Consider the following 12,370-nt stretch of genomic DNA (forward strand, 5'->3'; position numbering starts at 1 on the left):
GCATGATAAATGATAATGTCTTACAGTTAAGCTTAATGATATTTTAGAAAAAATAATCCTTAAAGTACATGTATGCTTAAAACGGCATAAATTGAACATGTTGGAGGCTCGGTTTAATTTATTGGCGGTATTGGTAAATGCCTCATAGCACTTGTTTTTGTAGAATATGAGCTAGTGAACATTTGAATTAAAATTGAAAAATATCTGTGTTCATACGGCGGTGATCATTGAACCCTTGTCGGACCGTATATGTCACGGAACGTATATGTCACAAGTGTGGAACATATCCGGCCGAATCAGAGCTGTGTTTATGTGCCATATAAATATACCTTTCTTCAATTTGGTAGTAAACGCCTGACCGTATATGTCACACATTTAACACAGTAAACTAATATTATCATTGCCATTTTAACCTACATTTATCAATGTAAATAATACATAATCATCAACAACAACAGCAACAACAACATCATTATCATCAATGATACATCATCATCATCATCAACAATAACAACAACACAATTATCATCAATGATACATCATCATCATTAACAAGTAAATAACAACAACAATAACAACAACAACATCATTATCATCAATGTTACATCATCATCATTAACAAGTAAATAACAACAACAATAACAACAACACCATTATCATCAATGATACATCATCATCATTAACAAGTAAATAACAACAACAACAACAATAACAACAACATCATTATCATCAATGATACATCATCATCATTAACAAGTAAATAACAACAACAACAACAACAACAACATCATTATCATCAATGATACATCATCATCATTAACAAGTAAATAACAACAACAACAACAACAACAACATCATTATCATCAATGATACATCATCATCATTAACAAGTAAATAACAACAACAACAACAACAACAACATCATTATCATCAATGATACATCATCATCATTAACAAGTAAATAACAACAACAACAATAATAACAACAACATCATTATCATCAATGATACATCATCATCGTCATTGTAAATCATCACATATTTGTTTAAGTCCTCGCCGCCTTGCTTATCATTTTACCAGTAAGGACTACAGTGACTGGCTTTGTCGAAAATATGTGCTAAATATTTTGGATATAAATATTTATTGACTTGAAAATAAAATATCGACTTTTATGCGTCCACTCTGAGGAGGAGGGGGGATTTAAACATTTTACATGCCCGTGCGCCTGTGTCTAAGTACGTGCGCCTGTCCTTCCCGGAATCTTTAGTGTTTCTCCATAAATACTTCAGTTAGAGTCATGAAATTTTACATGAACGTTGGTCACCATTATGTGATTGTGCACCTGGGATTTCGCTTGTCGATTCGGACAGTCATGCCAGAGTTATTGCCCTTGACTAAGTCAAATCGGAAATTGTCAACTTGTGTCGCATCAACAGTATTTGAACTATGAATATGGTCATGAAAGTATAGATGTATAATTTTACAGTGCTGTGCACGAGAGGAGATAGTATGAATGGCGTTCTGTTCACTCCATATTTATAACTTGCTCCTTCAACGTTCTGTGATGCTTTTAAAAAACAATCATGGTCAGTTTCGGCTATGTTTCCTCATTTGACACAAGTACTGGTTAGTTCCAGGAAGCGGACTATAAAGTGGTTTATATAAGTTGAAAGAGCGTGTTTCTCTATCGAGTATAAATAAATATGTTAAAACTAAAAGATTGTAGATTTATTAAGGGCCAATCATTTTGTTCAAGCAGTAAGAAATATACAAAACATATTTAAGTGCAAGACGATAATATATTCTTGTTTACAGGGATATTGCAGTCCAATACTCACGAAATATGTTTTGCGCTTATTTGGTGAAATATATGTTTATTCTACACTTCTAAAAATTCGGTGAAATATTTGTTTATTATACACTTGTGATGATAATCATAATGATAATAATGCTGCTGCTGATGCTAGTTAAGATGGCGGATGTGGTATTTACGATTCCATTATTAGGTTATTTTTTTAATAACGGTATTGTGCAAAACGGACTTATTTAAGTAAAAATGAAATGCACAGGTGATTGGTATTTTAATTTTAATGCGCATGTTTGGAATGTGACAAATATGTTTTTGTGAGAATAGAAAAACTTCCAACCGAATATGTCACATTTTATGCTCCATTTTTGGCTAAAGAACGTGCCATATTCGGTCCGACAAACCCTCAATGAGGCAGGTTCTTGCCATTCGATAAAATGAGGCGTATGACATAAAAACTATTTAGAATTATATAAAACTGAACACAATCGATTATGTTAACCCGAAAGATAATGTGGTATTTGCACGTCTAAAGTAATTGTAAATCTGAGTCAACTAATCAAGCTATTTTATAAGACATTAAACAGCTTTATCATACAAAACTTATTTTAAAAGCTTGTTTTTAAAGCCGTTGTTATTTATACACTGGTATATATTAATGTATGATAAATGTCGTATTCTAGTACAAGCTTATTATATTTCTATAGAACAAGGAAGATAACTATATTATATACAGTAAAAAACCGTTAACGATTGACAGATAACGAAACAGGAAGAACTTGGCACCACTTCTATTGGTCAGTAATTGTCAGACGGGATATGATATTATCTTCATAAAGAATGTACTATAATTTTCTATTTGCTATACGTTATCTAAGATGTCAGTATTTATAAGTATTGTATGGTGGTAGATTTCTTCCATTCCTTTTGACGGCGCCGACACTAGGATAAGATACATTTTTGGCGAAATAATGATACTTTAATTATGGTGACAGATTTGTTCCATTCGTGTTTTCGCCCCGCGACCCCGCCAAGCGAAAAATCGAGAATTAACAAGTTAAAATGGCGGGGGCCCGGAGCTAAAACATGCTTGTTAGCGAGGGCTCGGGGCGAAGTTAAATAAATAAAACTTTGCCCCGAGCGAGATTTAAGACTTCGCCTCTCACCACCCTTCCTGAAAATTTGCGTGTTTTCGCACCGCGACCCCGCCAAGCTAAAGTCGAGAATAAACAAGTTAAATGGCAGAGGTGCGGAATGAAAACACGGTAATTAGCCGGGGCGCTATTTAGCATGTTTTCGCTCCGCGCCCCGCCTTTTTATTTCTTTAATCTCGCCTGGCGGCCCCGCGGGGCGAAGTTTTATTTATCAATAATTATCGCGCGCGCCCTCGCTAATAAGCTTGTTTTCGCTTCGCGTCCTCGCCATTTTAACTTGTTAATTTTCGACTTTTCGCTTGGAGGGGTCGCGGGGCGAAAACACGAATTGCACAAATCAAACATCATATTTAATAGAAGAAGACACGAGACCTTCTTCTGTAGAATTATCGTGTCGGCGGGTAAAAATCTTCGACTTTCAAGACTCGATAAATTGGCAAATTATCGTGTCTTTGCTTTTCGCCTTTTCAATCGAAGACACGGCAACACGACAAAAATAGTGCGCCCATGCGAAGTTTTTTACCCGCCAACACAATAATTCTACAGAAGAAGATCTCGAATCTATTAAAATTTCATTATTTTGCCTAAAATATATCGTGTTTTTGTGTCGGCGCCCTCAAAAGTCGAAGGCGAAAGCTCGATGAGTGAGCATTTTATCGTGTGCTAGTGTCTTCAACCAGACACCAAGTCATGAAATGGCAGAAATCAGCAACCATAGTATACTCCGGGGTGTCATGACTCCAAGAGGTCTTAATAATGATATACTCTACAGTCAGGCTGTATTCAGCCACATATTATTTTGGAAAAAATGACAAAATGTATGCCAATTAACATTGTTCATGTATTTTAAAAAAAAATATATAGTCAATGAGAATGTACACAGTCAAAGAGAGCAGCTGTTACTTTAAAGTGTGAAATAAGATCCCCCCCAGTAATTTATAGCTTGATGAAAACTGATATCTTATTAACTAACTAGGAAGTAAACATGATATATGATGCTGTATATAATTTTATCTTATGAAATAAGTTTTTGCCATGAAGTCATCTTGACTATATAATTTGATATAGTTTTTTATGCCTAGCTACTGTGTCATCTCGTACCACTAAAAAAGAATATCGCTAAATACGGTGCTATCAGGGATATTGCTCTTTTTAATTTTTTTAAGCAGTAACACTTTCATCGGGATTCACATTTCTTTAATTCTTTACTTTCCGTTTTAAGAAAGCCTTACGTACTCTCATTTATCTTTTCTCCACTCTCACAGGAAATATTACCTGTCATTTAAATCTGTCTGTGATGTGCAGGCTAGTCACCTTTCAAAATTCCATTTGATTTAGTTCCACCCTTTGCATATTCTTTTCGCTGCTTTTAATGGTTTGATACTAATGTTTTAATCACTGCCAAATCACCATCAACACATAGCAACACTAATATAATAAAACATAGCAACAGATTAACACTTACGTCAACATATAGCAACAGAGTAACATTTACGTCAACATATAGCAACAGAGTAACACTCACATCAACACATGGCAACAGAGTAACACATCAAAACAAAGCAACCCTAACATCAACACATAGCAACAAAGTAACACTCACATCAACACATAGCAACAGAGTAACACTCACATCAACACATAGCAACAGAGTAACACTCACATCAACACATAGCAACAGAGTAACACTCACATCAACACATAGCAACAGAGTAACACTCACATCAACACATAGCAACAGAGTAACACTCACATCAACACATAGCAACAGAGTAACACTCACATCAACACATAGCAACAGAGAAACACTCACATCAACACATAACCACAGAGTAACACTCACATCAACACATAGCAACAGAGTAACACTCACATCAACACATAGCAACAGAGTAACACTCACATCAACACATAGCAACAAGGTAACACTCACATCAACACATAGCAACAAAGTAATACTCACATCAACACATAGCAACAGAGTAACACTCATATCAACACATAGAAACAGAGTAACACTCACATCAACACATAGCAACAGAGTAACACTCACATCAACACATAGCAACAGAGTAACACTCACATCAACACATAGCAACAGAGTAACACTAACATCAACACATAGCAACAGACTCACAGTCATATCAACACATAGCAACAAAGCAAAAGAATAAGACTAACATCAACGCATAGCAACACAGCAACAACAACATTGCAACAGATAAACACAAAAATATCAGCGACAAGAAAGTCTAAACATACAAAATTACGAAGACGTGTGGTAAAACATTTTGAAGTTACACTGATTTGCTAGTCTGTAAGACCATCGAATTACCTACATTTTGTACAGTCATGAAATATGAATATAGGAACCGTTGCCATAGTATTGGAATAAAACAGGCATTCTCCCGTTTTTCAATTACGAATGTAATAATCGTTTCCAGAATTGTTTTTTTTTCTGATTAAAAAATAGAAGGTAATGATAGGAAGTTGAAATAGTTATAAGTATTGAAATTTAATATTTGCTTCTGATTTAAACAGAAAACTATATATGTACTTTTAATCAGGCGATAAAGTTTGCTGAGAGTCTCATGTGACAATTTGTATATATGAACGAGGACTTTTCCCACTCTACATTGTTGTTTTACGGAACATCTGTGGTTCAATTCAGGTGCCTGTTTGTTTCTGAAAAGTATAAAGGTCGTCCTCCAGTAAAGAAGGAAAGTCGCCAAATGACATAAATTGAGTCACTAATGTTTGAATAACTATCAGTCTAAATGAAAACATACCTAACTTTTTGAACGAAACTTGAAATACCATACCACTAGGAATCACTATAAGAAAGATAATTATTAATGTACCTTTACCTAACCACGTCCAACGCAAATAATATTAGTGTTTTAAATGAAACAAAACAGTCGAAATTCTATACGCCTGCTACTTATTTTCTATAAATTGTCAATATCAGTTTTTGTTTGACATTCGAAAGATATTTGATTTTTCATTAACAAGTTAACATGTAAAACTATGGTAATACTGAAACAAAAAACGGATACAATAAGCACCGGTTTGTAAACAAGCAATGTTTTATAAAGAATGTTCAATTAATTATAATCTACAGTAAAAATCTGAAGATTTTCAAAACAGAAAACTTTATATATACATAATATAAGCTAAACTTTGGAAGGAATTATTTTTGTGACAGTGTGTGTTTGTATTACATCTCATGAAACTAGTTTTAAATAAACTAGCATTAGATATCTTAGAAGTCAGTCTTTAATAAGTAGAAAGAAGAAACAGAACAGAACAGAGTATATTTTTATTTTGTATTTGTACATAGTACATCATCTCTACAATATAAATACACAAACTGTAAAGATGTCACGTTTCTATTTCACAAATAATATAGGATTCATTTTCATGTAAAGCTGGAGAATGAACAGTAATGGATTAAGAAAATATTACTGTCACTTTGATAACACAGAGTATATACATATTTGATAGAACAAATCAATTGAATTTTGAGTATAAATTTGTAACAAAATATCAAAATTCAGTTGTTAGTACTAACAAGAGTGTTCTTGGTTTTAATCGATTAGATTCGTGAGTATAACACCGGGTTTGTTTTTAATGTTTTCATTTATCTGAGTTTTTAAATCATTCTAAGGAGTCGCTCAGAATAATAGAGACTGAACTGTAATATATACATTCAATTTATCTTACACTCAATTGCACTGAATATACATCAAATAATTAAACTGTGTGCTCTTTCAAATCGACCTTAACTAATGTCCGCTCATTTGTAGATAGAACTGTAAAGGGGAACATTCAAATCTATATTTTGTTGGAGCAAAAAAAGAGGCATATTGGTTTGGAAATAACCCCAATTTAAATAACATCGAAGCATGAAACTTTTCGTTTAAAATTCCTAAAATAAATATGCTATCACAATAAATGAGCCTGATAACGCTACAACTAATTTTCAGTGAATGTTTTAAACAGACTGTGATAGGTCATGATGTGTATATATGTTGATCTTAAATCAAATCAGTATTTTATCAAATTTAACACTACTAGTTGTATAACAAGGTCAGTTCAACAGCGCTTATAGTTGTCTAGAGTTCAAGGTTATAAAGAAATTCTCTAAGCTCAAACTCAAATCTCTGGTATTTGATTGGTCAGAATTTGCCACAGAATAGTCTTTGACCAATGAAATTCCTGAGATTTGAGACAGAACTTAGGAAAAAGTTTTATAACCTTGAGGCCGAGTCTACAAAATGCACACAATCAGGCAATGAAATTTATTTGATATTATAACTACCCCAATCAGATGATGAATTTATAGTAAAGTAACTATAATCATTTATAAATTTTTCAAAATCTCATTTTATTACAAATTATGAAATAAAAGTTAAGAAAACAAGTAATAATACTTTTCCGTACCACGAAATATCATTTAGCTATACATTTGTAAACAAGAGATATTAATTCTTTAACCAATATTTATAACTTCAAAATAGCCACCTTTATCATATATATACTCATTCTTTGAATTCAATCTTTCAGGTATTTTGTTCCTCATGACCTATTACTAGTATATTATTTTATTTCCTTTAAAGACGGTCATGTGTCAGTCTTAGAATCTGGTTACACATATTTTTTTTTAACAACGACCAGACGTTAGTTTAATGACCTGCCAGTTTCTGAAAGCTCTGTTAAATTTAACCGCCCGTTAAAAACCAATTCAATTCAATTCTTTTATTCATTGAAAACACATTTTCATATAAATATCAACAGCTAACAACCACAACGCACTGCTCGCAGGCGTCCTCTACTTTACTGTAAGTATGGTAAGTAACTTTTATTACATATGTATTATATGTCAGAGAGTATGCGGTATCAACATTGTTCATGTATTTTAAAAAAATATATAGTCAATTAGAAGAGAGCAGCTGTTGTTTTAAAGTGTGAAATAAGATTCCCCCTACCCCCTCCCCCCCCCCCCAGTAATTTATAGCTTGATGAAAACTGATATTTTATTAACTTACTAAAATTTAACCTCAGTAATCAAAATTTACTGTATATGATTTTATCTGAAAAGAAATAAGTTTTTGCCATGCAGTCATCTTGACTACATAATATGATATCGTTTGTTTTTATGTCTATTTACTGTTGTATCACCTCGTACCACACAAGTGAATATCGCTAAAGACGGTGCAGTCAGTGACATTGCGCTTTAAATTTTGTTTAAACAGTCGCACTTTCATCGGATTGTCATTTCTTAAATTTTTTTATTTTCCGTTTTAAGGAAAGGCTTACATACTTGAATTCGCATTTTTTTTTCACTCTCACATGATATATCACCTGCCATTTAAATGTGTCTATGATTTACAGGCTGGTCACCTTTCCATTTAATTTAGTTCCGCCTATTGCATATTCTTTTCGCCGGTTTTAATGGATTGGCACTATCGTTTTAATCACTGCCAAATCACCATCTGGCTGCACAGTAACACTAACATCAAAACTTAGCAACATAAATATAGCAACAGAGTAACACTTACATCAAACATAGAGCAACAGATTAACACTAACATGAAAACATAGCAACACTAAAATGATAATACATAGCAGCAGAGAAACATTTACATCAACACACAACAATAAAGTAACACTTACATCAAAAAATAGCAACACTAATATAATAATACATAGAAACGTAGTAACACTTACATCAACATATAGCAACAGATTAATATTTACGTCAACATATAGCAACAGAATAACACTCACATCAACACATAGCAACAGAGTAACACATCAAAGCATAGCAACACTAACATCAACGCATAGCAACGCAGAGATTTGAGACAGAACTTAGGAAAAAGTTTTATAACCTTGAGGCCGGGTCTACAAAATGCACACAATCAGGCAATGAAATTTATTAAATATTAAAACTACCCCAATCAGATGATGAATTTATAGTAAAGTAACTATAATCATTTATAAATTTATCAAAATCTCATTTTATTACAAATTATGAAATACTTAGTAAAAATAAAGGAAACAAGTAATAATACTTTTCCGTACCACGAAATGCCATTTAGCTATACATTTGTAAACAAGATACATTAATTCTTTAACCAATATTTATAACTTCAAAATAGCTTTATCATATATATACTCATTCTTTGAATTCAATCTTTCAGGTATTTTGTTCCTCATGACCTATTACAAGTACAAATGTATATTTTTTATTTCCTTTAAAGACGGTCATGCGTCAGTCTTAGAATCTGGTTACACACTTTTATATTTTTTAACAACGACCAAACGTTAGTTTAATGACGTGCCAGTTTCTCAAAGCTCTGTTAAATTTAACCGCCCGTTAAAAACCAATTCAATTCAATTCTTTTATTCATTGAAAACACATTTTCATATGAATATCAACAGCTAACAACCACAACCGTCCTCTACTTTACTGTAAGTATGGTAAGTAACTTTTATTACATATGTATTATATGTCAGAGAGTATGCGGTATCAACATTGTTCATGTAGTTAAAAAAAATATAGTCAATTAGAAGAGAGCAGCTGTTGCTTTAAAGTGTGAAATAAGATCCCCCCCAGTAATTTATAGCTTGATTGATGAAAACTGATATTTTATTAACTTACTAGGAAGTAAACAACCAGCCAGTCAGGGTCTTTTTACGGAGTCTTGAAAAAAGAATTAAAACTAATTCAACTAAAATTTAACCTCAGTAATCAAAATTTACTGTATATGATTTTATCTGAAAAGAAATAAGTTTTTGCCATGCAGTCATCTTGACTACATAATATGATATCGTTTGTTTTTATGCCTATTTACTGTTGTATCACCTCGTACCACACAAGTGAATATCGCTAAAAACGGTGCAGTCAGTGACATTGCGCTTTAAGTTTTGTTTAAACAGTCGCACTTTCATCGGATTGTCATTTCTTAAATTTTTTTATTTTCCGTTTTAAAGAAAGGCTTACATACTTGAATTCGCATTTTTTTCACTCTCACATGATATATCACCTGTCATTTAAATGTGTCTATGATTTACAGGCTGCTCACCTTTCCATTTAATTTAGTTCCGCCCATTGCATATTCTTTTCGCCGGTTTTAATGGATTGGCACTATCGTTTCAATCACTGCCAAATCACCATCTGCATGCACAGTAACACTAACATCAAAACTCAGCAACATAAATATAGCAACAGAGTAACACTTACATCAAACATAGAGCAACAGATTAACACTAACATGAAAACATAGCAACACTAAAATGATAATACATAGCAGCAGAGAAACATTTACATCCACACACAACAATAAAGTAACACTTACATCAAAACATAGCAACACTAATATAAAAATACATAGAAACGTAGTAACACTTACATCAGCACATAACAACAGATTAATATTTACGTCAACACAATTATAGCAACAGAATAACACTCACATCAACACATAACAACAGAGTAACACATCAAAGCATAGCAACACTAATATCAACGCATAGCAACGCAGAGATTTGAGACAGAACTTAGGAAAAAGTTTTATAACCTTGATGCCGGGTCTACAATATGCATACAATCAGACAATGAAATTTATCTTATATTATAACTACCCCAATCAGATGATGAATTTATAGTAAAGTAATTTTAATTGTAATTATAAATTTGTCAAAATCTCATTTTATTACAAATTATGGAATACAAGTAAGAAAACAAGTAATAATACTTTTCCGTACCACGAAATGTCATTTAGCTATACATTTATAAACAAGAGATATTAATTCTTTAACCAATATTTATAACTTCAAAATAGCTTTATCATATATATACTCATTCTTTGAATTCAATCTTTCAGGTATTTTGTTCCTCATGACCTATTACTAGTACAAATGTATATTTTTTATTTCCATTAAAGACATGCGTCAGTCTTAGAATCTGGTTACACACTTTTATTTTTTTTTAACAACGACCAGACATTAGTTTAATGACCTGCCAGTTTCTCAAAGCTCTGTTAAATTTAACCGCCCGTTAAAATCAATTCTTTTTCTATTGAAAACACATTTTCATATGAATTTCAACAGCTAACAACCACAACGCACTGTTCGCAGGCGTCCTCTACTTTACTGTAAGTATGGTAAGCAACTTTTATTACATATGTATTATATTTCAGAGATTATTACAGCTGAGAGCTTATTTTAATGGTCAGGAGTAATGTTTTGATTCTGTTTTTAAATGTGTATTATAAGTTTGTTCCCTATTAGAATTGATATAACAACAGCCCAGTGAATTGCTTTATACTTATAATTATAGTCTTTCTAATACAACAGTAGAAATATATGTAAGCCCTAAAGATGATAGACTAAACAGCATTTTCAATACATTTAAAGCAATTCAAGTATGTATTTTATACATGCATATGTAAATATGATTTTCATTACGTTTACCTCTGTAAGTTTTGCTTATACGTCTCATCAGTCTATCAGATTTATTCATTTTGACTGTGATGTAAGTGATGTACATGTGATGAGACGTAAATAAACTATTTGAATTGAATTGAAATGCTCAAAATTACTGCAACGTTCACTTTAACGGTTTCATCAACGTCTTAATCCATTTGTTAATCTAATCCAGGACTGAATCTCCTTAGAATTTAAACAAAGGGACTTAAGAAATGATTTTGTATGTGTAATATTCTTTGTATGCTTTGACAGTCATATAATTAAAAATTATGCAAAATATCAAAATGGTAATAGTGACGAAATAGATTTAATAAATTCCTTAATGTTCCTTTTACTGCAAGTGAGAAAAAGATGACTTGTATTATCACATTAGGTCGTTTAAATTGTATTTTAATAACTACCGGAGATTGAGTGATTTTGTCAAGGTTAAAACACACAATGATATAAATTTTAAATTACATAAAATCAGTAAAATAAAAAATTTCAGTTTTAAGTGTCTGTTAAAGTATTTTTGTGTAAATGATATTTTGTAACCATGATACACAGTCCTCTTTTCTCATTCTCACTAGTGTAAATGGGTATTCTGTAATTACTTCAAAAATATCAATTCGCGCAGCAAACATACTTTACGATTTTAAATTGTATTCTTCATACAAATTAGCATTCACTTCTGATAGTGTTTTGATAACATTATTTCTCGGCAAATGTTCACAGGTCAATGTTCCAAGTTTATTACTGTAAAAGTGGTCATTCTCTACGAAATTTTGAAGGGTTTTATTCATCTGATTGATTTTATCAACCAACAAATAATAACTGAAGAAATTTAAAAAGTTCAGATAGTAACATATCATTGCCCGTTACTAGCGAAATATAGCGACCAAAGATAATGGAACAAGAGCAGGTCTTCTTTAGC

The 12,370-nt window shown here is 32.1% G+C and overlaps 1 protein-coding gene across 1 annotated transcript; it reads right to left on the reverse strand.

Annotated features, from left to right (window-relative positions):
* Positions 1-4,513: 4,513 nt before the first annotated feature.
* On the reverse strand, positions 4,514-5,104 carry LOC132726815 (uncharacterized). The gene has a single exon (XM_060712190.1). The coding sequence runs from the start codon at positions 5,102-5,104 to the stop codon at positions 4,514-4,516; it is 591 nt and encodes a 196-aa protein (XP_060568173.1).
* Between the last annotated feature and the right edge of the window lie 7,266 nt (positions 5,105-12,370).

Source organism: Ruditapes philippinarum, unplaced genomic scaffold, assembly GCF_026571515.1.
Source record: "Ruditapes philippinarum isolate M1 unplaced genomic scaffold, ASM2657151v2 ctg333_1_1_1_1, whole genome shotgun sequence".
Classification (NCBI taxonomy): Eukaryota; Metazoa; Mollusca; class Bivalvia; order Venerida; family Veneridae; genus Ruditapes; species Ruditapes philippinarum.